The sequence below is a fragment of the Coregonus lavaretus genome (genome assembly GCF_964263955.1).
Source record: "Coregonus lavaretus genome assembly, chromosome: 22".
Taxonomy (NCBI): domain Eukaryota; kingdom Metazoa; phylum Chordata; class Actinopteri; order Salmoniformes; family Salmonidae; genus Coregonus; species Coregonus lavaretus.
The window spans coordinates 21,683,624-21,711,509 of NC_140009.1; the positions used below are offsets into that span (position 1 = coordinate 21,683,624).

Here is a 27,886-nt window from a genome sequence, read left to right on the forward strand (position 1 = left end):
GCTGCCTATCAGCTATTCCTATTTGTTATTGTGGATTCATATTGAAAATGTATGCAGCTTTGAATGCTTTTATGTGGTATGATTGCTAGTTAGCCTATTGCAGATCTGGACAAACGATCCACCTACCACTATTGTCACTATGAATGGTGGATAGAGGGCAGGATAGACAGTTAGACTGGTAGACTATATTGACCTGTGGTATAGTGAAAGTTAGCAGGAGGAAAAGCGTGGTGCATAAGGGAAGTACCAAAACAGCTTGATATAGGGGAGGCACATGCAAGCAGATGATGAAATTTGGCTAGGATGCAACAAATGATATAGTAAAACCTGCAAAAGAGTGAACGTAAACCAGGGAAAAAATACAATACCCTCCCGTGCCAATTATAAACCAACCCTCCCCCGCAGTAAATGTCGACCTGTCCCTAATTTGTAAATGAGCTTCAAATCACCTATCATAACCCAAACACATTAATCCTGTTTATGTTTTTGTTGTCATAAACAAACAATCCATCTCATGTAGAGAAACGTGTGTGTTTTTAGTAGCCAACTGTGTTTAAATCAAAGATTAATTCAAGAGAGAGAACTTCGAAGAAGGAAAAGAGTGTCTGGTTTACAAGTATTCTAACGCTGCACGAATTGGAAATCACCAGTGTCTAAACCATTGTTTAACCCGGATGTGAATCCTACTGTGTAGTGTACCGGATGTTCTTTCATTTTAGCTGAGAAACGAAAATGGGCATGCTAATTGTTAGCCCCGTGAAAGAGTGTGAAATTATCCACAATAACTGTGTTTTCTGATCTTGAAGGAGCTAAGCATTCAACCAAAAACGTTAAGTAAGTAATTACCTATGGTCTTTCAAGTTTAATTATTTTGAATCCAGGCATTAACTCAAGGTAACGTAGCTAAGGTAAGCATCAATAGCTACTTTGCTAAAGTTAGGCAACTAGCATAAGCGACCTAGTCCTTGTTAGCTAACTAGCTTTTTTGAACAAACTAGTTAGTTACCGGTGGTGTCTTATTTTATGGTGACCAACCGTTTTTGTTGCATTTTGTTGTGTGTAAATGAAATGTTTAGCTAACTAACTAGTTTATCTAAATTGAAACTAGTTGACGTAGTTAACGTTAGCTAGCTACGTTTTCACAATAACAAGCTGCTTATTTGTAGCTAGGTGGCTAGCCAGTTAGCTGGGTGGTTTAGTCAGCTAGCTAAGGTTAGCTAGTCATTTAGGGTTAGCGACAGTCGTCAATGTCATCATGTAGGTAACGTTAGCTAGTCAGTACTTTAACGTTAGCTAGCTGGTCATTACTGTCTACAACAAAGTACGTTAGCTTTCTGACTGTTGTGATTAGTGAACTGTAGCTTAGCTGATGAACGCCTCAATTTAGTTAGTTCTCTTCGAGGCGGAGTTGAGTATTGATAACTTTAGCTAACAACATTGAGTCACCATCAGTCGATACTTGTAAAAATGTAAATTCTGAAAACGCTTACATGTACATATGTTTGTCCTGTACAACTGCAGTCCTTCGGCGGGGTGCTGACATTCATACTTTTAATAAAAACTTTGATCGAATACAACAATGGTTCCCAACCTTTTTCGCTTACTGTACCATCAAGTACAGTTTGCTCTGCCCAGAGTACCCTTTAAGTGTGCGTTTTACCAATAAGCCTATGGTCTCATGAGTCTTAAGTACCCCCAGGGGTACTAGACAAACACTGGAATACAACCATTGATTCTTTCCTAATTTGTCTTGCTCAACTAGAGACGTAGCGGCCTTGACTCACGTACTACATAAACTGATATTCAATTGGCAAAAGCGCATTCCAGGACAAATTCGGTGGTTGCGTTCGATAAAAGTTATTAAAAGTATGAATTTCAGCACCCCGCCGAAGGACTGTAGTTGTACAGGACAAACATAGGTAAAGGTAAGAGTTTTCCAGTCAGACATTCCTACGTGTCACTTTGCGTTTATGAAAATATAAATTTCGTAAGGATGTGGTTGCCTAAGCCTACTGGTGATGTGAACCACTTCTCCAGTCGTAATTTAATATCTGATTTTCTGCGCTGTGCAAGACGAAATGTAGGCCAATTTCATAGGCCTATGTCAACCAATCATATTTCTCTAATCCTTTCGGGCTAAATTCGGAGAGGACAGTTAGGTCTAACTACTTACACAAACCGTGCTTCTAATGAAGAGCTACAGCCATATTAGACTGAAATGTATAAGGTAATTTCGTCAAACGTGTGAGGCTCTCCATGCTCATTAGTTGCTTATTCAACATATTTGAAGCTACTTCACTCAGTCCCGTTTTAATATTCTCCTTTCCGAACCGTTTTACATTCCCTGAGACCAACCAGAAATGTTTCTTTGGCCAAATATTCCCAGATTTTCTTAAAACAGCCACGCTGTTTTGCGCTAGGCCAAAGAGTAGGCTAGGTGAGCTTCAATTGCTCGTTCAGTGCAGCAGACTGCAGGGGTGTAGTGCTTCCGAAACGCACCACTTCTCACTATGGTGCTGGTTTAGTAAAGCTGAATTAGTCTTGGAGGATAACATAATGATTAATTAGTATTCTACATAACATAACCAAATATTATACCATAGAATAACATTATTGTTACACCAAAAACACCACCTCATGTGGACAAAACTCAACAGTGCCGGCTACTAGGCAGACTGTTAATTGATTGCAACAAACTAATGGAAGCCTATATAGTTTAACACCATCTGCTCTAATGTACTCACGAAACAGCAATTCAAGATGATCTAAATCCATATTCCCATGAAACTGATTGAGATCAAATGATTAGCATGCAGACACAGTTTTGACATTTCACTGGTAAAACCTGAAGAATTATCATTCACGATTGACAGTGATCATACCATGGTCTATTTTGAAATTAGGTATGCCTAACTTGGTGTTTGAAGGTAGCCTATTAAAAATATAAATTCTGTGCATATGCAGGCGTTGCAATTGAAGGATGCATTTTTATGCATATTGTATAATTATATTCAATAAGCTACATTTGTCGGTACAAACTTTGAGAAATTATGATGAAGTCATTAAATGTTTTAATGCTCCCTGGCACCTAAAAAGTTAGCACTACACATTGGGGGGGGGGGGGGGTTTAGTCATTTTAGCAGACGCTCTTATCCAGAGCGACTTGCAGTTAGTGAGTGCATACATCATTTTTTTTATTTTTCATACTGGCCCCCCGTGGGAAATTTTAAATGTTGTCACCCTAGTGAATAGTGTTTTGTCCCTCCTTTTTTTGTAGGAAAGCATTGGAAGTATTCAGACGCGACACAGAAGTTGTTGGGATCGTCCACCCCTAACACAGTGATGACCTCACAGCAGCATCCCCTCCCCAATGCAAACGTCAACCCTCCTCTCCTCGTCCCCCAGAACTCGTCAGCTCACCAGGGTAGGCCTCACATTCATCCAAACCAGCTGGACTCTACTCAGAGTAGTGCTGCGGGGCACCTTGCCCCCCACAGAGGTCTGATGGGTGGTGTGGGGTCCTCGTCGGTGGGGACCTCCAGCGGAGTGGCAGTGAATAGGGGCACGTTGGCCTCCTGCACTAACTCTGCCTCCTCAAGGAGGCTCTCGTCGGGACGCTTCGAACCCTGGCCCGAGGAGGCCGTAGACAATGCTTACGGCTTGTACTCGCTGCACCGCATGTTCGACATAGTGGGAGCCCAGCTCACGCACCGCGACGTGCGAGTGCTCTCATTCCTGTTCGTGGACGTCATCGACGAGTATGAGCGTGGAGGCATCAGGAGTGGCCGGGACTTCCTGCTGGCTCTGGAGCGCCAGGGGCGATGTGATGAGACCAACTTCAGACACGTCCTGCAGCTGCTCCGCATCATCACACGGCATGACCTGCTCCCCTACGTCACACTCAGGAAGAGACAGACCGGTGAGTGGTGGTTTCCTTATCAGCCTTTGCCTTTTTCAGACCCCCTGAAAATGTATTACAAATGAAAGAGCAAACGAAATGTAATGGTGTCAAGACAGAGAAACTTAGATTGCCAATCTGCAAAATGTTATGTTGTCAATCTCCTAAATGTTATTCCGAATCGCCATCATCTTGAAAACACACTTTCTAGTCCCTTAGTTAATAATTGACAGTTTACATTAAATTGAAATATTAAGTCACTAACCAAAAGCATTCATGTGCTTTGCTTTTCAGTGTGCCCAGACCCAGTGGATAAGTACCTGGAAGAGACATCGGTGCGTTATGTGTCCCCTAGAGGAGGAGAGAGCAGGGAAGCTGCACCCCACAGAAGGACAGGTGAGTCTGTGGCTCTGCATGTACACAGCTACATACTTTTGTATATATAGTGTATGTGGACACCCCTTCAAATTAGTGGATTCTGCTATTTCAGCCACACCCGTTGCTGACAGGTGCATAAAATCGAGCACACAGCCATGCAATCGCCATAGACAAACATTAGCAGTAGAATGGCCTTACTGAAGAGCTTAGTGACTTTCAACGTGGCACCGTCATTGGATGCCACCTTTCCAACAAGTCAGTTCGTCAAATTTCTGCCCAGCTAGTGCATCCCCGGTCAAGTGCGGTTATTGTGATGTGGAAACGTCCAGGAGCAACAACGGCTCAGCCGCGAAGTGGTAGGCCACACAAGCTCACAGAACGCGTAAAAATCGTCTAGCTTCTGTTGGAATACAGTGCCTCTGGAAGCAACGTCATGAAATGGGTTTCCATGGCCGAACAGCCGCACACAAGCCTAAGAACACCATGCGCAATGCCGTCGGCTGGAATGGTGGCTCGCCGCCATTGGACTCTGGAGCAGTGGAAACGCGTTCTCTGGAGTGACGCTTCACCATCTGGCATTCCGACGGACAAATCTGGGTTTGGCGGATGCCGGGAGAACGCTACCTGCCTCAATGCATAGTGCCAACTGTACAGTTTGGTGGAGGAGGAATAATGGTCTGGGGATGTTTTTCATGGTTCGGGCAAGGCCCCTTAGTTCCAGTGAAGGGAAATCTTAACGCTACAGCATACAATGACATTCTAGATGATTCTGTGCTTCCAACTTTGTGGCAACAGTTTGGGGAAGGCCCTTTCTGGTTTCAGAATGACAGTGCCCCCGTGCACAAAGCGAGGTCCATACAGAAATGGTTTGTTGAGATCGGTGTGGAAGAACTTGACTGGCCTGCACAGAACCCTGACCTCAACCCCATAGAACACCTTTGGGATGAATTGGAACACCAACTGCGAGCCAGGCCTAATCGCCCAACATCAGTGCACGACCTCACTAATGCTCTTGTTGCTGAATGGAAGCAAGTCCCCGCAGCAATGTTCCAACATCTAATGGAAAGCCTTCCCATAAGAGTGGAGGCTGTTACAACAGCAAAGGGGGGACCAACTCCATATTAATGCCCATGATTTTGGAATGAGATGTTCGACGAGCAGGTGTCCACATACTTTTGGTGATGCAGTGTATGTGTGTGTGTTGGGGGAATTAATAGAGTTGGTGGAAATAGAGTGACATAAATACATCTGTAAATGTCTTTGCACTCCCCACCCACTCCACTAACAGGCCCCCAGCCAGTGATCTGCTGTTCTCCATCGGGGAACCAGGTGGGCCCTTCCCGCACCAAGCCAGGCCCCCCATTACCCAGCCGCAAAAGAAAGAGGGCCTACGCCACAGGGGACTGCAGGGAGAAGCAAACCTGTGGTAAGGGCATTTGAGTGTTTATCATGAAAGCACTAAAAAAATAATTCTAAATTAACTTTATGCTGTCAGAGGTTGTATCTGCTTTTCGACAGTTATTTAATGACAATGAATGACAAAGGAGTTGGCTAAAGCACATGCATCTGCATCCAAATTATACAGACGCTGATTAAAAATTAAAGATTGTGGCATGATTCATTGACAGTATAATTTCCATGGCAATGGACGGCACACCTCTTCCTCTGTGTCACTACTCCCCTTGCTCTTCCCTATTCACCCCACACCCCGGCAGACATCCGCCTACGAGTGCGCGCTGAGTACTGCCAGCATGAATCAGCGCTTCAGGGAAACGTTTTCTCCAACAAGCAGGAGGCTCTGGAGAGGCAGTTTGAGCGGTTCAACCAGGCAAACACTATCCTCAAGTCCCGGGACCTGGGCTCCATCATCTGCGACATCAAGTTTTCGGAGCTCACCTACCTAGATGCTTTCTGGCGGGACTACATCAACGGCTCCCTGCTGGAGGCCCTGAAGGGCGTCTTCATCACAGACTCACTCAAACAGGCGGTGGGCCATGAGGCCATTAAACTGCTGGTCAATGTGGATGAGGAGGACTATCAGGCCGGCCGCCGCAAGCTGCTCCGGAACCTAGTCACAGGATTGGGGGCAGGGTCTGCAGCTGGAGCTGCAGCCGCACCCGGAGGGAGCAGAGAGACTCCATCCTAGAAACACGTGCTTCTGCTGCTTTTAGCAGAGGGGGCACCCGTGTCCCAAATAAGAGAAATTGACTTTATGGCGAGGACAGGAGCAAGGAAAGTGAAAAGGCTGTTCTGTTTCAGGAAGAAGTATGAAGGAGAATGCTGGGTGCCCTACCCTTTCATATATAAAGGGAATGTGAAATAAAAGTGAGCAAAAGCAAGTGAGTCAGGAGATGTGTAGAACACAGACAGAAGAGAAGTGTTTTGAAAGTTGAAGATTTTGTTTCTTCTGCTGAAGGGACAATGCTAATATTTTCTATTGTAACATGTTAGTTGACTATAAAATCAGATTTCACATTTTCTTTTGGCATCACACATTTCTTTCCCAAAAAGTTTTCATGAAATGTCCCCTTGTAGACTATTACTTCACATGGCTATAAACAGGCAAGTCCCTGTTGGGACATTTTGCATTTTGTTTATCGCCAGACTAGGACAGAATCATTGTAAGCCAGAGACATTACCATCATACAATTATTTGGTAGTAAATAAGTCAGATTTTTCTTCTCCAAAACTGTTGGTACCTTGATGTCAAATGAGCAAATATTGTGAATCATTCTTGTTGAACCAAATCAACAAGAATGCTTCACAATATTTGTTCATTTGACATCAAGGTACCAACAGTTTAGGAGAATAACATTTTTTTTAAACCTTACTGAGTGGTGTCAGAAGTGCTTGAAAATTGCAACACAAACATACATTCAAAAACATATAGAATGCAGATATATATATATATATATATATATATATATATATATATATATATATATATATATATATATATATATATATATATATATATATATATTAATTAAATGGCAAGTCATGTTGAAATAATTTTGCTCAGTAAATACTGTATCTAGGGCAATTCCACGGAAACAGTGACACTGAGATTCCGATGTTTCACTTTAAAATGTATGTCAAACAAACCTATGATTGCAAAGTTAAACAAACCATACAACTCTATGCACAAGGACTCGTTTGAACAATTTCCACAGAACATTGCAGATGCAAAGTTTGGTAACAGAATGACGGCACCAACAGCACAAACCGTAATACTGTTACCGAACTTTGCATCTGCACTGTTTTTCAAGTAAATGTGTTTTTGTAACATTTTCAGTAGAAATTGTAAAAGTAGTCCTTGTGCATAGAGTTGTGTGGTTTGATTAACTTTGGAATCATTGGATTTTTTGTTTAATGGACATTAAAAAAAAAAGTCTCAGTAGCTACGTTTCCATCAACTTGTCCGGTTTTTTATTTTTTGTTTCTGTCGCATTTTAGAAAGTTTGCATAGAAAATTGTTGCCACAATTGCCTGCTATGGTGCGTTTCCATTGAACTGTTTTGTGTCAATAAAAACAGCTGGACGTAATGACGGCACATACCAAAAAAAAAGTGTTGTATAGAAATGAAGTGGTTTAAGTGTTTCCATTATTCATTTAGGCAAATTGCGCATTAATAAATTGGCGACAGCTTGTATGCCCTCCCACCTATCTGTTTGATGTCTCAGGTAGCCCACAAAAGCCAGCATGGATAGAATGCAAGAATTGACTAATATTTGCCATATTCTAATCATAATCATGTGCCAACGAATCGCCACGGTCCGTGCCATGGTGAGACTCCTGTAGATCTTAAATAATTGGATGGTGAAACTTGCATCCAGCCAACCAGAAAAGCAAGGCGAAGCAATTCAGGCATTCTTGAAAGTCAAAGCAATCCTTGTCCTGCAAAGAAACATTTTTATAGTTGAAAAATAGATTTGGCAAGCAGTAGGCATTTACAATTAAATGTGTAGTGGAGCTTTATAGTTACGTGATGACATCACGTGCCCCGCGTACCTTCAAAATTATTCGGCAATCATCATTTATTCGAAAAACACAGTTTCCATCATTTGTCGCAATAAAGAACGTTTGCCGAAAGAAAAATCCACCCATGTCGAACGGATAGAAAATTCTCATATCTGCAGTTTCCATTACACGTGGCGCATTCTTTTGATGTGACATTGCTTGGTCAATGGAAACCTGCCTAGTGTCACTCCTACCGTACTGTGGAATTGCCCATCTAGTCTCCCGTATAAAACATTGTTAAATTGTATTCACCCATGGCTCAGATTTCTTACTGATTTGTATGTCAATATTTACATTTAATTAGAAAAAATGTATACATTTGTTCTTTAAACAATTGTTTTATTATAGTTATATTTGTGAGAGGTACAACCTCTCTGCCTCTTAAGTCCACATCAACTCAATCATCTGTTTACTATACCTTTTTTTTATGTAAATGTAAATGACCATGAATATTCACCTCTAACAGAAGCAGGTTGGCATTTATTGTCATGGCATTTATTGTCATGAATCTTGCCCTGGAGGCAGGGATTCTGCAGAGTGGTCACTAGCTGGCACAGCCACAAAGTCATAAAATCTGATTTTAAACCTAACCTTAACCACACTGATAACCCTAATGCCTAACCTTAAATTAAGACCAAAAAGCAAATTTTGTTTTCATGAACTTTTATGATATATAGCCAATTTTGACTTTGCAGCTGGCCCATCTAGCGGAATTTGCTCTGGCATTTCTCGGCCATTAACCAATCAGGATTAGACGTGACGATTTCACAGGTCTGGAAAATTATGGAATTTGACATTGAAAAAATACAAATTAGATAATGAAATGCATAAATCAAACTCTTCTCTTTCTGAAAGACAAACGTTTTGAGTTGATCAATATTGATTCAATACTATCTTTGATCTGCTTTCCAAGTCATCTCTAATTCTACTACAATGGCTTATTTTGTTTCACGCAAATGTGCAAGACCAGAATAGTTGGTGATTTATTTTGGACCAAATTTTCAGGTCTGAGTTGTTGAGGATTCTATTATGTTTGGCTGGCATAGATGCATCTTTGTCCACAGTTCAATAGCCTACAAACAGTCAGACACAATCAAGCATGGTTAAGTGCTACCCCAGTTAGGAGCCTCCGATACTTGCTTTCGGAAATTAACATTGAGCAAAGACTGCCATTTGACTATTTAATACAGTTCAGTTGGCTATACCTCTGGCATACCATGTTGAATACCTCAGTTTGACGTCTTTCTGATGACATGGTTTTCTAGGCTACATTTTTCTATAGGTTGTGTGGTTGGCTTTCATAGAAGGTCAAAAGCAGTTATGAGTGTGGGGATGTGATTGTTGCTCATTCTTTTACACTTCATACTTGTTTGCATTGTAACACAATGTCCTCTGTATCATATACGCTACAGCAGGTGTCTGCCTCTGTTTAACAGTGTATACAGTGTATACTGTGTACATCCCTGTTACTTTGAACGGATGTTCACTATCCAGAAGATTCCTCCCACACAAAAAGGTAATATAGTTAATCTAGAGTGCAGTATCTGTAATATTTGTATTCCCCTCATTTTTTATTTGTTGGTAAATGAATGTTATAGCCTACAAGATGAGCATTTTGGCGCTTCTGCTTATAATCACTTTTCCCGGATCCTTTTATTTTGCAGAGCTGCAATTTACTTTTTTTATGGAAGATTAAATTATTTTGCCAACTGCTTTCAAAAATCACTGTTGATTTTAACTCTAGTTAATAAAAGGATCAGTAACATTTCCCTTTACATTGTCATTTAATAAAATAGCTAGTCCTAATTGGTGCTAAAATCTAATCTTGGTACATAAAAGGTTCTGTCTGGTAGTTTGAAGTAAGAACACCAGAAATTAAATGAGGATTGTTTAGCAAAATGACACCTGCCATCTTTTATTTTAGGATCAGTTTTACTGCTACTTTTTCTTGCTTTTATATCAGAGAGAAAAAAACATTTAAAATGAATTGTAACCCAGTTATCTTTAGATAGTTGTATATAAAAAGTCCCCTCAGCTAACAGAAGTTATTGAGTAGTTTGCCATACCAACCCTTGGGCACATGTCAGAAAAGGACACACCACACTTTAAAGGCACTGTTACGATGGGATAATATGTTTTCCTAATGGAATATAACAAAGTTGCAAACTGGTATCTATTATACACAGTGTAGAAAAAATTAGGAACCCCTTCCTAATATTGAGTTGCACCCCCTTTTGCCCTCAGAACAGTCTCAATTCGTCGGGCATGGACTCTACAAGGTGTCGAAAGCATTCCACAGGGATGCTGGCCCATGTTGACCCCAGTGCTTCCCACAGTTGTGTCAAATTGGCTGGATGTCCTTTGGGTGGTGGACCATTCTTGATACACACGTAAAACTGTTGAGCGTGAAAAACCCAGAAGCGTTGCAGTTCTTGACACCTGGCACCTACTACCATACCCATTCAAAGGCACTTAAAAAATGTGTCTTGCCCATTCACACTCTGAATGGCACACATACACAATCCATGTCTCAATTGTCTCAAGGCTTAAAAATCCTTCTTTAATCTGTCTCCTCCCCTTCATCTACACTGATTGAAGTGGATGTAACAGTTCACATCAATTAGGGATCATAGCTTTCACCTGGATTCACCTGGTCAGTATGTCATGGAAATACCTAATGATTTGTACACTCAGTGTATAGGTTCTATATTCATTTTTAAACATCTGACTTAAGATATTTTGCATGTCTGATCATGATCCCCGGAAACTTGAGACAATTTCTGTAACCTTCTGTAGATAATTCAATAGGCTATATTTAGTTTAACTTTTAACTTTTTAACTTTTTTCTTGCGTAGTGCAAAAAAATGGAACTGTTCATAAATTGGAAAGATGTGTATTGTCAATACCATACAGCTAATGGGCACTTTATTTTTTAACTGTTCTAAATATTCAGCTGTACCACACAAACATAGTCAAATCCACCACTCAGAAATCTAGGACATAAAAGCAAGAAATGCATCACTTTGTTTGCCCATATTTGCCTCATGTTGTGTTGACCATTTTATTTTGTAATTATTTTTATTTGTGTTGACCAAGAAAGAGATTGTGGTATTAGGTGAATATGAACATGGTTATATGTGACTAAGTTGTTTAAAAATCTATAAAAATGTTGAATTAGCAATATTGTGACATTGACAAGATTACATTGATTTCACATTTGCTAAACTGCTGTTTTTTATTTTATTACAAGAAAAAGAGAACTATTGATAAACCATCTATTGTCTTGTAGTAGATTTCAATTGCACCAGACAATTTGAATGTACTGTACTGTACTGTAGAATGTAAAACTAATTATTCAGAAACTACTGCAGTTTTTCCTTTTTCTTTCAGCAAAGTGCCCTACCTAAAACCTTGCAAGTCATTAGAGTTAGTAACAGGACAGAGACTACAACAGTCAGGAGAAGTACCAGCACATCCACATTGTGGTAAGCATACCAGGGTATCTTGTAGGACTCAGTGTGCAAGTGTGCTGCACCCTTGTGTCTCATAGCAAATTCTAGCCAGAAGATGGTGTTGTCCATTGGTTTGAGAGGTGTATCGTGGTGGAGCTTCGACATCCTGTGCATATTCTCTCTGTAGGGCTTCCTCTTGTCCAGGATGTCTGTCAGTGCCTGTGTCATAGGTTCCACCTTTAGGGACGTCACCTCGAGAACCTTAGCCACACCCCTGGCCTGTAGATGCAGCATGTGGTCAAAGATGAGAGGAAGGCCTAACATGGGAACCCCATGGTAGATGGCCTCATAGATCCCATTGGTGCCCCTGTGCGTCACAAAGGCTCTTGTTTTGGGATGGCCCAGTAGGTCGTTCTGAGGCAGCCAGTTCACCAGCAGTGTGTTTATTGCCTAGAGTAGAGGGCTTCTCTCCCGTGTGTCTCCACACCACCTTCTGAGGCAGGAGGGCGAAGGCAGCTGCAATGACCTCTGAGATCTCTAGTAGGAGGCTACCCAGCAGACTCCCCAAAGACAAGTCCACCCTCATCAGCCATAGGTCAGCCCCCTGAATGAGACAATAGATGTTGGTGTTTGGATCGATGTATTTGTTGATCACACCCTGGTATAAGGATCTTGTTATGCCATAATCAATATAAATAGCGATTCCATAATGCAATACGTTTTTCAGTTTGTTGGCTAAGCTAATTTTATCTGTGACCAGCGACCCGATAGTTGGAATGTAAGAAATAGGCGAAGGTGCAATCTCAAAGTGTCCCTCTGCATTAGTGATCCAACGAACGAGTAATTCCCCAATACAACTCCTCCTGCAAATCCAGGATCGGTCAACATTAAATCAAAGTTGGCTGCCTTCAGCTTCTCCATTAATTGTTTGTCCTCCATGGCTAAGAGGGCCATTTCAGCAAATTAATAGTCTCCTTCTGTAGCTTGATGAAGGACAAAATGGAGCGCTCTCGTGTCCATATCTCCAGGCTCCTCTTAATGAAGTATGCCATGTACTGTGGGTCCTCCAGGCTGCTGGCCCCGGGCACCGGCACTGTGACGGAGGAGCAGTGGGGGGCATGTTCAGGGACGTACCAGCTCGTAGACGAGCGGACCACCGTTAAAGAGTGCCCCCGCTGGTGCAGCTCTTGTAGGAGGATGTCCATGTTGAGCAAATGGCTGCCGTCCACAGGGTACACCAGGATGTTGCCAGCATGGCTCTGAGCTGGGAACACCCACAGGAGACAGGTCAGGAGGAAGAGAGCAGGATGTGGAGGGAAGCAAGGTGGGGCTGCCACGGTGACTAGCATGGTTTGTCTGGAGAAGACAAAGAATGTAACAAATATTGTTGCTTTCTGTGTTTGAGCAATCTAAAAGTGTTTTCATTGACCATTGCGTTCCACCCCCCTCCCACCACACACACACACACATTAAGTAATATGACTCTAGTTGTTTACTATCTAAACCATGAAACATGAATTCAATGCATTGGTTGCATATCATCTTCTATCTTTTTGCTACATTGGCGGCAACAGACTGCCATTGATAAAGAGATAAATCAGTGAGTTACTGCAACTTTAAGATTGCCCGGCAGAAGAGGAAATGAAGCAGGCTAGGCAGATATGTTGGTAGGTGAGGCCATTATTGAGAATAAAAAGTGGTTAGATTAAAAAAGATGAGACTAGCATTCAAATAGCAGTAGTTGTAGTCCAGTGGAGGCTCCTCGGAGAAGGAAGGGGAGTACCATCCTCCTCAGTGAATTTCATAAAAATAGTAAAACATTAAAAAAGTTATCCTTTTTAGATAAAACTATACTAAATATATTCACGTCACCAAATAATTTATTAAAACGCAATTTTTTGCAATGAAGGTCTACAGTAGCCTCAACAACGCTCTGTAGGGTAGCACCATGGTGTAGCTGGAGGACAGCTAGCTTCCTTCCTCCTCTGTGTACATTGACTTCAATACAAAACCTAGGAGGCTCATGGTTCTCACCCCCTCCCTTAGACTTACACAGTAATTATGACTTCCTCCAACCTATTAGAGCTCTTGCAGCATGAACTTACATGTTGTCCACCCAATCAAAGGATCAGAGAATGAATCTAGTACTGAAAGCATAAGCTACAGCTAGCTAGCACTGCAGTGCATAAAATGTGGTGAGTCGTTGACTCAAAGAGAGAGAAAGACAGTAGTTGAGCTGTTTTGAACTAATCAATTTCTTCCAAAATGAAGGGGAAGCAAGAGAGCGATTTTGTCATTTTTTAAAATCTGTTCAGTTTTACTTACTTAGGTAGCAAATGCAGCTAGAGAGTTTAGCCTACTCAAACACCCTTCTCAAACAGAGGGATGCTATGTTAGCTAGCTGGCTATGACTATCCAACACAACACTGGAACTCCTCCAAGTCAAGGTAAGCTTTTAGTTTTACTAATTTATTGCCACCGGGGCCCACTGGTGTAAGTGCTAAACTGCTTACTTGACTGTACACTAATGTTACTGCATGATTGTAGCGGGTTTACTAACGCATTAGTTCTATTAGCTATGTTGACTATGACATTACTTTAGCTAATATGGTGACAAAGATCTAGGCTGTGTGTAGCGGTTATGATATGGCTTGGCTTGGAAAGTTTTTCTTTGCCTGGTCACATACAGCTGATGTGCAAAGGGAAAAGGTGAGAGGAGGAGAGTGTATAGATACGAGAAGGAATACAGCATGGCTGCTATGAAAGTGAACTGTGTTTACGCGTGATCAAGGGTGTATTCATTCCGCCAATTCTGTTGAAAAACTTTTCTTAAACGGAAGCAAACGGAACGAAACGGGGATATACATACCTGAATCTGTCCAATAAAAACTCTGGTTTGCAACTGTTGGACTAATGATTACACCCTAGATCAGCTAGATGCAGGCAAGAGTGTGCAAGGCGGTATTGAATGTGTCACTGTCTGTCCATGTGTCGCTGTCTGTCGCCTCAACATTTTCTCTCAACCTGTGTGCACCTACGTTGTAAACTTTAATTCATAGGCTAGGTTGTAGAAACCTCATGATGGGTGTAGAGAAAATTGTAGTAGCCTTAACCTATCTCTGTTACATTGAACTGGGTGAATGGAATATGAATGATAGTCATCCAATATGCTATAATAGAAATAAGACAATGCTCATGAAAAATAAATGTTGTCCTCCCTCATCTTAAACTTCACTGACCGCCACTGTTGTAGTCATTGTGTACACTTGAACCAAAGTGGGATCCCTCCCTTCACCTGACACCAACCTTTGTGTGAGCCACAATGGACATGGCCAAACAAGTTTTTACAAGATAATGGACTTTTATGTGATGGAATGCACTGCACATAGATTTCTCATTCAGTGTAATCAGAACATTTTGCATCCACTTGTGTAACATAACTTTCCCTGAACCCAAAGTAGGGGGGCTCTGCAAGAGGCAGGGGTTGGACCACATTTATGCTAAGTTATTTGGTACAGTATTATGGATTATTTATTTCAAAGAACAGAATGTAACTTTCAGATATACTCAATTTCAAAATCACACACACACACACACATTCTATGCCAAAATAAAAGGCCACAGCTTACCTTGGGTAGGAAGATATGATGAGCACCTTGTTGTAAGTGGCCCCAAAGAGCCCCTTTAGCTATGAGAGTACATTGAAATAGGGATGAATATCTCCATGGCAAAGTAAAATGCAATGCTGTCAGTGGTTGTTTCTTCACTTCTGCTCAACACAGTTTTTCATAGGCTACTACACCAAACATATATGCCGCACTTTGGCACACCGCAGGAAAAGTAGTAATTAACTTTGACCCAGATTTCTGACATTGTCTATGCCATAGCCGAAGGAGAGAAGGGTTGATCTGAAGCTACAATGCCTGCCCCAAAAACAGATTATGCAGAGGGGATTATGTACAATTCATTCACAATGACTCAGCCTCTCATAATCCAAAAACAATGTGATCGTGAAAAGTGCAAGATATGAGATTTATTCCTATACAAGCATATTAATTCATAATTAAATATTGTTTGAAAACCAATAGTAAGAGCATTAGCAGTTGTATGATTTCTAAGGGGGAATTCTAGTATTGTGGAATTTGTGGTCAAGGCTGAGGCTTCTAGGCCAAATTCCCCCCCACCCCCCCACCCCCCAAAAAAATTCTGAACTAGATTTTTCCCCCCTGCTTTAGTCTCTCATTTACATAATGCATGTTTAGAATTGGGTCCTTAGTGACTAGGGAGTTTCCCTTTAAGGTGTAACCCATTGAGATATTGATGCGTCACACTCAAATGACAATTTTCTTGCTTAGTGTTAGACTGGGAAAAGTTAACATGTGCGTTTATATATTGTTGCTGGGAGCTGATTTTGGTTAAACCATGGATTTAAGATATTTACCTCCACTGTCAAAGGAAGATTGTCGGGATTAACTAGTCAACAGCCTTTGAGATTGTATTGAGCTGAATGAATGTTGGCTTGTGTTTACGTTTCCAATGTTAACATTTTGAATAAGAGAGGGGCTTACATCACATTATTACAATAATTGATATGGAGAGAACAATAATTCACTCAAACGCTTTAAATGTTTACTGTGTGAGACAAGCAAACTTGTCAAAGTCACTGGGAAACTGGTCAGAGGGTAAGCCCCCTAAGTGAACCAGCAAATCCAAAATGTTATTGTAATTTCCTAGTAGGTTAGTTTACATGAGCAAAAATGTTTAACTAACTAGGAGATGTTGTGTTTCTAAGTTAGCTTGACGAAACTGACCCCACCCTACTACCTATCATGAAACATGCCTACCCCTCAAGGAATTTAAAGTGGGAAGAGGAAAGCACCTGGAACATACTAATTTGGCTTTGAAACAACCATCTTTGAATTTAAATTAAATTCATTATTTTTTTCCAAAGCTTATATTCTGTTTTGATAAACAGTGTGTTACTCTTATTCCCAGAGAAGATGCCTTTGTGTGGTTTCTTCAAATAGTGATCATCACGGGTGTTATGTAACATGTATTCAGTGATAAATAAATGCTACCTTTTGTTAGGTATCGGTTTTCCTCTTTGGAGGAATCAGGTGACACACAAAAGGTTACAAAATCTGGCTATAAAAAGGTTCATACATGACAATATACTCATTATCAACTTTGATCATGACTCTTACACCCAAGCGCAAGTGGTACATAGCATTTGTGATTGCAGGTGAGCAAATTATATTTTAACAATACCATTTATGAATATTTATGTTAACTATTTATGAAAATGTTTGTCCCATATGAGCAAATAGTGTGTTTCACAAAATACTTAAAACACAATATGTTGTGTACTACATGTACACACAGGGCTCTAAGATTTCATATAGTAGTTTTGTGTGTACAGTTGAAGTTGGAAGTTTACATACACTTAGGTTGGAGTCATTAAAACTCGTTTTTCAACCACTCCACAAATTTCTTGTTAACAACCTATAGTTTTGGCAAGTTGGTTAGGACATCTACTTTGCATGACACAAGTAATTTTTCCAACAATTGTTTACAGACAGATTATTTCACTTATAATTCACTGTATCACAATTCCAGTGGGTCAGAAGTTTACATACACTAAATTGACTGTGCCTTTAAACAGCTTGGAAAATTCCAGAAAATTATGTCATGGCTTTAGAAGCTTCTGATAGGCTAATTGACATAATTTGAGTCAATTGGAGGTGTACCTGTGGATGTATTTCAAGGACTACCTTCAAACTCAGTGCCTCTTTGCTTGACATCATGGGAAAATCAAAAGAAATCAGCCAAGACCTCAGAAAAAAAATGGTAGACCTCCACAAGTCTGGTTCATCCTTGGGAGCAATTTCCAAACGCCTGAAAGTACCACGTTCATCTGTACAAACAATAGTACGCAAGTATAAACACCATGGGACCACACAGCCGTCATACCGCTCAGGAAGGAGATGCGTTCTGTCTCCTAGAGATGAACGTACTTTGGTGCAAAAAGTGCAAATCAATCCCAGAACAACAGCAAAGGACCTTGTGAAGATGCTGGAGGAAACAGGTACATAAGTATCTATATCCACAGTAAAACAAGTCTTATATCGACATAACCTGAAAGGTCGCTCAGCAAGGAAGAAGCCACTGCTCCAAAACTGCCATAAAAAAGCCAGACTACGGTTTGCAACTGCACATGGGGACAAAGATCGTACTTATTGGAGAAATGTCCTCTGGTCTGATGAAACTAAAATAGAACTGTTTGGCCATAATGACCATCGTTATGTTTGGAGGAAAAAGGGGAACGCTTGCAAGCCGAAGAACACCATCCCAACCGTGAAGCACGTGGGTGGCAGCATCATGCTGTGGGGGTGCTTTGCTGCAGAAGGGACTGGTGCACTTCACAAAATAGATGGCATCATGAGGAAGGAAAATTATGTGGATATTTTGAAGCAACATCTCAAAACAACAGTCAGGAAGTTAAACCTTGGTCGCAAATGGTCTTCCAAATGGACAATGACCCCAAGCATACTTCCAAAGTTGTGGCAAAATGGCTTAAGGACAACAAAGTCAAGGGTATTGGAGTGGTCATCACAAAGCCCTGACCTCAATCCTATAGAGAATTTGTGGGCAGAACTGAAAAAGCGTGTGTGAGCAAGGAGGCCTACAAACCTGACTCAGTTACACCAGCTCTGTCAGGAGCAATGGGCCAAAATTCACCCAACTTATTGTGGGAAGCTTGTGGAAGGCTACCCGATACATTTGACCCAAGTTAAACAATTTAAAGGCAATGCTACCAAATACTAATTGAGTGTATGTAAACTTCTGACCCACTGGGAATGTGATGAAAGAAATAAAAGCTGAAATAAATAATTCTCTCTACTATTATTCTGACATTTCACATTCTTAAAATAAAGTGGTGATCCTAACTGACCTAAGACAGGGAATGTGTACTAGGATTAAATGTCAGAAATTGTGAAAAACTGAGTTTAAATGTATTTGGCTAAGGTGTATGTAAACTTCCGACTTCAACTGTAGGTTCTCAGCAAATAATCATTTATTTAATATTATTGGGTTAATCCACAGTGGTTACTCTGCTCACTGACATTTCCATTGTATAAATTCCCTATTGCTTTGCGAAAGTTCAGAAACAGCACTGTGAAGTATATGACTACTAACAGCACTGTGAAGTATATGACTAAAAACAGCACTGTGAAGTATATGACTACTAACAGCACTGTGAAGTATATGACTACTAACAGCACTGTGAAGTATATGACTACTAACAGCACTGTGAAGTATATGACTACTAACAGCACTGTGAAGTATATGACTACTAACAGCACTGTGAAGTATATGACTACTAATATCCTGGTCTACTTTGTTTTCCAATTAATCTGTTAACTAATAGCAAATGAGAACTGAAACACGTCTGTGTCCACCTCTTATCAACTCACACATACACAGGACCTTTGACATGGCAATACAATATAACATCTTTACCTCATTGTATGTTTATCATTATTTTCCACTCATGTAGTTGTTTGCACCAATGAAGGAGCATCTCGAGTTCTAGATAGAAGTAAGTATAGTGAAGCAGACTTGTAATTCATTCTGTTATTAAGTTTGATCTTAATAAAAAAGAATAATAATGTAATTCCATGATGGCAATCATACACTGTAGTTCCTCTATATGTGACTATCATATAAATACCCAGTCCCTTAATGTGGGACTTTACAAAACAATTATTTTCCAGCCTCCACAGTCAGTGCTGGAGGAGTACGTTTAGTGGATGGCCCAAACAACTGCTCTGGCAGGGTGGAGGTGTACTATGCAGGCCAGTGGGGTACAGTGTGTGATGATGACTGGGACCTTCTGGATGCCAAGGTAGTGTGTAGAGCACTGGGCTGTGGGGTGGCCCTGGGAGCCCCGGACCAGGCCCACTTTGGCCAAGGGAGGGGGGAGATCTGGCTAGATGATGTGGAATGTTCTGGGAATGAAGAGTCACTGCTTGGCTGCAGCTCAGATGGACTGGGGTCACACAACTGTGGACATTCTGAGGATGCAGGAGCGATATGTGAGGGGCAGTCAGGTAAGTCTGTGGTTGAATTTTCTCAGAATATTTATCTAAACTACCAACACCAGCCAGGGGCTTGTGTGATGCTACCATTTTTCTCCCTCTCTGTCTCTCTTCCTCTCTCTCTCTCTCTCTCTCTCTCAGGTCCGTCCCCTTCAGATTTCCATTGTGAGTAATCTAAAAATGATTCCCCACTGGGCACAGATGTCAATTCAACGTGTATTCCAAGTTGGTTCAACGTAATTACATTGTCATGACGTGGAAACAATAATGATTTAAACAGTGTGTTCCCAGTAGGTCTTTACTCTGTTTCAATTGCAGAAAACCACACTACATGCACAGAAATTATGGTCACATCAGACATACTGTATATTCAAATGTCATGAGAAGAAACCCCTAACTGACACAACCAATTTGCCTCAGTGCAGTTTGTGGTCACCTATCACCAAAAATCTGACCATTATTTATGGTCTGTTTATTTTAGGTCCGAATAAGAGATTTATATTTTAGTCATTTAGCAGATGCTCTTATCCATCATACAGGCACAATTAGGGCATATAAACATATGTTTCACCTAGTCAGCTCAGGGATTCGAAACGGCAACCTTTCAGTTACTGGCCCAACGCTATTACCTGCTAAGCTACCTGCCGCTTTTGAACTTTGACAATGGCAGGTGCTGTCTGTCTCTCCAGCAGTAGTTGAAGGGGAAAGATGTATCACCATACCATTCTCGCTCTCTCACTCTCGCTCTCTCAGGTCCATCCCCTTCAGATTCAAATTCCCATTGTGAGTAATCTAAAGATTATTCCTTACTTTGTTTCAGTTGCAAAACGAGTCATAATACGTATTTGTAAAACAAAAAGTCAGTGCCCGTAAAGTGTTTCTCCCTTTCCCTTCCTCTTAACTCAAACAGCTGACTTGACAGTGCGCCTAGTTGATGGTCCCAATCGCTGCTCTGGCAGGGTGGAGGTCTACAAGGATGGGAGTTGGGGGACAGTCTGTGATGATAACTGGGCTTTGCTAGATGCCCAAGTTGTGTGTAGGGAGCTGAGCTGTGGACCAGCCACAGAGGCTCCTCACCAGGCTCACTTTGGTGAAGGGAGTGGCTCAATCCTATTGGATGATGTGGCGTGCATGGGAAGTGAGGGATCTTTACTGGAATGCAGGTCTGGAGGGATAGGAAACCATGACTGTGGCCATGATGAAGATGCCAGTGTGACTTGCATGATGGGTAAGTCTGTCTACAATTACAGTAGACAAAAATAGTTTATGTTCAGATTAATTAAGGATCATTTATTACCTGTTTTTCACAATATCTCACTCTCGTTGTCAATTTCCCTTCTCCATATTTTCCTAACCTCCAATTCAAGAACAAGAGGACCCATTTAGAAACAGTAAGATCAATTCCATACAACTATATTATAAGTGTATCATGCGGGGCAGTGGGGTACGGTGTGTGATGATGACTGGGACGTGAGCGATGCTGACGTGGTCTGCGGACAGCTCAGCTGTATGTGGGCTATGGATGCCCCCGGATGGGCCTGGTTTGGTATGGGAGTTGGTATTCCTATTCTGCTGGACAACATGGCCTGTGTTGGAACAGAGGACTCTCCCTTTGACTGGCCCTCTGATGTGATGGGTCAGTACAACTGCATGCATCCTGAGGATGCAAGTGTGGTCTGCTCAGGTGAGATTAAAGGGGAAGTTCCATATTCAACTGTTAGATGGTTCCTGATCCTGAAACTAGTTTATGGGCCAAGAGAACTGTAATCCATATTTCAGTTTCCTTTAAACAGCCACTGTAACCTTTAGTTAATTTAAAGCACAGTTAGCTTTATTTATTTATATAGCACTCTAAGGTTACATACAGTGGGTTCCGAAATTATTGACATCCTTAATAAAGATGAGCAAAAATGACTGTATAAAATAAATCATTAAAATACTGAGCTATATTGTATGCTAAATTTTTTGGGGGAATTATATTATTTCATACTAATATAACTGCTCAGAGAAAGAGATTTTATTGCACAAGTAATACTTATTTTCTCTCAATAGGTAAGGGTCAATTGTCACAGTGCTTAGTTAAGAGACGGTAGACGGAGTGCTCGTGGAGTGACATCCTTTTTATTTAAACTTGTCACACTAATAAGAATTCAAAAATAAACAAGGAGAGACAAGCATCAAGTGACTTACATGCTGTGGACACAATTGCAGACACACACGAACAATGATCCACACACAGGTGGACGTGAGAGGTGCCTGAATACTATCCCCAATCAGAGACAAACTCTAGACAGCTGTCTCCGATTGGGGATCATAAACCACCCCTAGTTATGATGTGAGGGCTTGACTGTGGTCCTACCACTCCCCCTAGTGGGAGTAAGGCCTAACCACACTCAAACCCTCACATCAATACCTTTCAACACCTCACTCTGCGAGGTTAACAGTGCTGAGCCTTTTTCTAAAATGGTTTATGAGTTGGAGAACACATTGGGAGGGATCTTATACCATTACTCCAAACAGGCAACCAGGTTTTTGGTTAAAATGTCCTGGTACTGGGTAAAGTTCCTGATGTCATCGACCTTAACAAGTGCCCCAGGACCAGTGGAAGCAAAACAGCCTCATAATATCAAAGATCCACTGCCATATTTTACAGTAGGTACTGTATGGGTTATTTTCTGCTCATGCATTCTCATTTCGACACCAAACCTACCACTGGTGTGCATGGTCAAAGAGCTCTATTTTCATGTCATCCAACAAATGTAAACACCTGGAGTTTGCTAAATGGCATTGGCACTTGGATTGGAACCAGTTCTTTAGTCAGAAGACATAAAAATAGAGCTCTTTGGCCACGCACACCAGTGGTGGGGTTTGGCGTCGAAATGAGAATGCATGAGCAGAAAAGAACCCCATACTTACTGTAAAATATAGTGGTGTATTTTTGATGTTATGGGGCTATTTTGCGTCCACTGGTCCTGGGGCCCTTGTTAAGGTCAATGGCATAATCCTGCAGCAACAGGAAATGTGAATTATTATGTGGATTATAATTAATGGGCATTTTTGTTGGGGTTGATACATTTTTCGTAAGGGAAACTCAAGTCTGAAATTTCAAAGTGGAAATGACAAACTTCAGAAGCCTTCTTAAACCTCAAATACACTACATGTTCTAAATGTCCTGCATTGCAGGAAAGGTATCCTACAACATGGTGATCAAATTAAGATCCTACATCTGTAAATTGTCTTCATGTTCCATCTACAAAGTTTTCAACTCAACAACAATCCCACCCCGTCATCTTAACAGTTCTCCCTGTCTTTTACAGTTGGCATTTCCAGCGTGCGTCTGGTCAACGGTCCCAACAACTGCTCTGGTAGAGTGGAGGTGTTCGACTCTGGCCAGTGGGGTACAGTGTGTGATGATGGCTGGGATCAGAGGGATGCTCAGGTGATGTGCAGAGAATTGGGCTGTGGAGAAGCACTAGAGGCCACCATGAAGATGCAGGAGTCACCTGCACTGGTAAGATGACTGTTTGTGGCAAGAAGTTTACATATCATGATATTGTCTATGTTGGTAACTGTACTAACGTTTGTGGAACAAATCCCATTCAAGTCATGGTACCGATATTAACATTTTTCCCACATCATGTTCAAATCATCTATAAGTGACTTTGTTGATTTTCACAATACATTTTAGATGCTTTTAGATGATTTGGACATGATGCACAAAAAAATGCTAATGTCGGTACCAGGATTTGGATTGGATTTGTGCCACAAATGCTAAAACGTTAGCATTTGTAAGCAATGCCAGCAAAACTAAACCAAAGCATGGATTGCTGTCAAACCTTGTCCGTAGACTGCTTACAGGGCAAGGACACCAATGTAATTTTGTACTATGAGTGAACTATCCCTTTAAGCAGAAATCTGTCAAAAAGTTGGTGCTAGCAACTTGGCGCTGGAGGAGATGGCTGCCGTTTTACGGGCTCCTAACCAATTGTGCTATTGTGCTATTGCTATTGCTATTGTGCCAGACGGATTACCAGGACGTGTACTCCGAGCATGCACCGACCAACTGGCAAGTGTCTTCACTGACATTTTCAACATGTCCCTGACTGAGTCTGTAATACCAACATGTTTCAAGCAGACCACCATAGTCCCTGTGCCCAAGAGCACTAAGATAACCTGCCTAAATGACTACCGACCCGTTGCACTCACGTCTGTAGCCATGAAGTGCTTTGAAAGGCTGGTCATGGCTCACATCAACACCATTATCCCAGAAACCCTAGACCCACTCCAATTTGCATACCGTCCCAACAGATCCACAGATAATGCAATCTCTATTGCACTCCACACTGCCCTTTCCCACCTGGACAAGAGGAACACCTACGTGAGAATGCTATTCATTGACTACAGCTCAGCGTTCAACACCATAGTGCCCTCAAAGCTCATCACTAAGCTAAGGACCCTGGGACGAAACACCTCCCTCTGCAACTGGATCCTGGACTTCCTGACGGGCCGCCCCCAGATGGTAAGGGTAGGTAAACACACATCTGCCAATCTGATCCTCAACACGGGGGCCCCTCAAGGGTGCGTGCTCAGTCCCCTCCTGTACTCCCTGTTCACCCATGTCTGCATGGCCAGGCACGACCCCAACACCATCATTAAGTTTGCCGACGACACAACAGTGGTAGGCCTGATCACCGACAACAATGAGACAGGCTATAGGGAGGAGGTCAGAGACCTGGCCGTGTGGTGCTAGGATAACAACCTCTCCCTCAACGTGATCAAGACAAAGGAGATCAGGAAAAAGAAGAGGACCGAGCACGCCCCCATTCTCATCGACGGGGCTGTAGTGGAGCAGGTTGAGAGCTTCAAGTTCCTTGGTGTCCACATCACCAACAAACTAACATGGTCCAAACACACCAAGACAGTCGTGAAGAGGGCACGTCAAAGCCTATTCACCCTCAGGAGACTGAAAAGATTTGGCATGGGTCCTCAGATCCTCAAAAAGTTCTACAGCTGCACCATCGAGAGCATTCTGACTGTTTGCATCACTGCCTGGTATGGCAACTGCTCGGCCTCAGACTGCAAGGCACTACAGAGGGTAGTGCGTACGGCCCAGTACATCACTGGGGCCAAGCTTCTTGCCATCCAGGACCTCTATACCAGGCGGTGTCAGAGGAAGGCCCTCAAAATGGTCAAAGACTCCAGCCACTCTAGTCATAGACTGTTCTCTCTGCTACCGCACGGAAAGCAGTACCGGAGCGCCAAGTCTAGGTCCAAAAGGCTTCTTAACAGCTTCTACCCCCAAGCCATAAGACTCCTGAACAGCTAATCAAATGGCTACCCGGACTATTTGCATTGTCGTTGACTGTTTGCATCACTGCCTGGTATGGCAACTGCTCGGCCTCAGACTGCAAGGCACTACAGAGGGTAGTGCGTACGGCCCAGTACATCACTGGGGCCAAGCTTCTTGCCATCCAGGACCTCTATACCAGGCGGTGTCAGAGGAAGGCCCTCAAAATGGTCAAAGACTCCAGCCACTCTAGTCATAGACTGTTCTCTCTGCTACCGCACGGAAAGCAGTACCGGAGCGCCAAGTCTAGGTCCAAAAGGCTTCTTAACAGCTTCTACCCCCAAGCCATAAGACTCCTGAACAGCTAATCAAATGGCTACCCGGACTATTTGCATTGTCGTTCACCCCCCCCCCTTTACGCTGCTCCTACTCTTTGTTTATTATCTATGTATATTCACTTTAACATATTACATCAATTACCTAGACTAACCTGTTTCCCCGCACATTGACTCTACCGGTACCCCCTGTATATAGCCTCACTACTGTTATTTTACTGCTGCTTATTTTTCTTAAAACTGCATTGTTGGTTAAGGGCTTGTAAGTAATCATTTCACTGTAAGGTCTACACCTGTTGTATTCGGGCGCATGTGACAAATAAGATTTGATTTGATTTGATACCTAGATGTTGTGTAAAAGTGTGTGTGAACTTGTAATTTTTATCATTTTAATATGTGGTTAGCCTATGTGTCAATGTTTCACTGTTTTTCTCATTTTAGGTACTGCTTCTGGGGGCTTCTGAAAGCATGTAGAGCTCTCATCCATCCAGTCTAGTAGTAAGAATGGTCAACCATAGATACTGTATGTACTTTCAAATGATATTTATATGATGCCAACTCTCTCCATCTGGGACATGCTGTTGTGCAAATCAAACACACTTCTAAAAATACAGTGCAGAAAACCATTATCAGTAACTATTTAATTCTGGCTAGAGGGAATTTTTTGCTTTCAGCAGGGAATATGGCATCCAACCATTTAAAATCCTGCCTCATTTTATCATTCATAATAGCCCTCTTTAATGACACAATGCCAAGAAGGTTGCTGTGTCAGAGTTTCCAGATTGAGAAGGTGAAGACAACCCAGGCCAGCCAAGCCCCAAAAGCCTTCTAAATTTGAACACAAATACAGTTAAAATGCAATCACATGAGGTATAAGATGAATATGCATAAGGTGTTGAAAATTATTTGTATAGTGTTGACAATACTGTAACTAATAAATTAGAAAGTGAACTGAAATATAATTCAAAAAAATCATCAGAGAAAATAATGGGCAATTTTTAATTTATGGATTTAATTTCAATTCATTACATGATATTTAGTCATTTAAAAGTTTGTGTTGACATTTTTCTAGTTCTACAAAACATTGTATTTGTATTCCTGCATAGTTTGCTTTCTACAATTAACAGGACCGTGAGTCCTATTACCAGGCTAATGTACTGTGAATTATTATCATTTATCTTGGATTAAATCAAAGTAAAGAATACTGAATTGTTATTCCAAGATTTTTACCATTTCTTTATTTTCTTTGGGATTTTACCAATATATTCACCAAGTTGCACATAAGGAAGGGTACATTCACATGCTAAATTCCTCTCCATCCACTCCATCAATAGAGAGCAACAATAGGTCGTTGTTAGATGATCAAGGTATCTAGTTAAGCTTTACAATGTAGGCTAACTTGAACATTAGACTTTTCCCAAAATATCAATTAGGAATATATTTTTCAAAAGCCTTCCTACTACATCCTTTCTTTATTGTCCTCCTATCTCTCACCCACAATCACCATCATGGTTTCACATCGTCACGTTAGGCTTATGGGAGGTGCCCTGCTGTTTAATGAATAAACATTAGTCAGACAATCACATTTATGACATGAAAGAGGCCCAGCAACTCAGCTCATTTCACAGGGTGAGCCTTAATAATCTCTACCTAGATTCTGAATATGCAATCAGGCAATTCCATTTTATGCCAGAAGAGGGATAACTTCCAGTTGCGGTATGCTAGAGCCCGGCAGATCTCAATTCACATCTGTTACTATTCTGATAGGACATTTAAAGGATTTCAAATGAATTAATTGAGTATGTAAATTGTTGTGTGGGTGTTGCTTTAAAAATATGGTCTCTTTTTATAGAGGGATGAAGAGACCAAGTGTAAATCAGACTCGTGCAGGTGAAGGTCATGGACTCAATAACTTCCTTCCTCTTCCTTCTTCCTCACCCCACTCCTGTGTGGGCACTGGGCTATGTTTTATTAATGGGGAAGTCGCTGGCTGCATGGCTACCTCTATAATTAATGTAGTTTAGCATTAGAAGGCAACATGTTCTGGGGAGAAGGAGAGATCTGATTATGATGAATGGACAGTGCATATAAATGAGACCAGAGAAACAACCTGTCATTTTGTCTATGTGTAGTGGGCTATGTAACACTATATGCTCTGATTGTCTATTGCATGTTCTGTAGACTAAATGCTTAGCTAATTATTATGATGATAATAAAAACATTTCATTGTGATGAGGCCACATAAACATGTTACATGGCCCTTTTCAATGTAGGGCTATCAATTAGCTTATATAGGCCTATCTACCTCCATGAATTGATGAAAGTCATTCTGAATATTATTTATTATATGATGATTTGATGAATATTTTAAATTATATTGACGTTTTACCAATGACTGTCTAAAGCTCAGACAGTC

The 27,886-nt window shown here is 41.4% G+C and overlaps 2 protein-coding genes and 1 pseudogene across 3 annotated transcripts; 2 read left to right on the forward strand and 1 right to left on the reverse strand.

Annotated features, from left to right (window-relative positions):
* The first annotated feature begins 707 nt into the window (after window positions 1-707).
* LOC311150369 (death effector domain-containing protein-like) lies at window positions 708-6,754 on the forward strand. The gene is made up of 5 exons (XM_084187803.1): window positions 708-834; window positions 3,278-3,919; window positions 4,193-4,294; window positions 5,565-5,702; window positions 5,992-6,754. Exons 2-5 carry the CDS (start codon window positions 3,343-3,345, stop codon window positions 6,420-6,422), a joined length of 1,248 nt encoding a protein of 415 aa, XP_084043929.1. The 5' UTR covers window positions 708-834; window positions 3,278-3,342; the 3' UTR covers window positions 6,423-6,754.
* A 4,905-nt stretch (window positions 6,755-11,659) lies between these two features.
* LOC311150367 (UDP-glucuronosyltransferase 2A2-like) lies at window positions 11,660-13,098 on the reverse strand (annotated as a pseudogene). The gene has a single exon. The product of its transcript is annotated as a UDP-glucuronosyltransferase 2A2-like (transcript).
* A 3,844-nt stretch (window positions 13,099-16,942) lies between these two features.
* LOC311149880 (scavenger receptor cysteine-rich domain-containing group B protein-like) lies at window positions 16,943-25,944 on the forward strand (the record flags this gene model as incomplete). Its single annotated transcript, XM_084187117.1, has 6 exons — window positions 16,943-16,991; window positions 19,525-19,860; window positions 20,759-21,060; window positions 21,289-21,532; window positions 23,166-23,359; window positions 25,912-25,944. 6 exons carry the CDS (start codon window positions 16,943-16,945, stop codon window positions 25,942-25,944), a joined length of 1,158 nt encoding a protein of 385 aa, XP_084043243.1.
* Window positions 25,945-27,886: the final 1,942 nt, after the last annotated feature.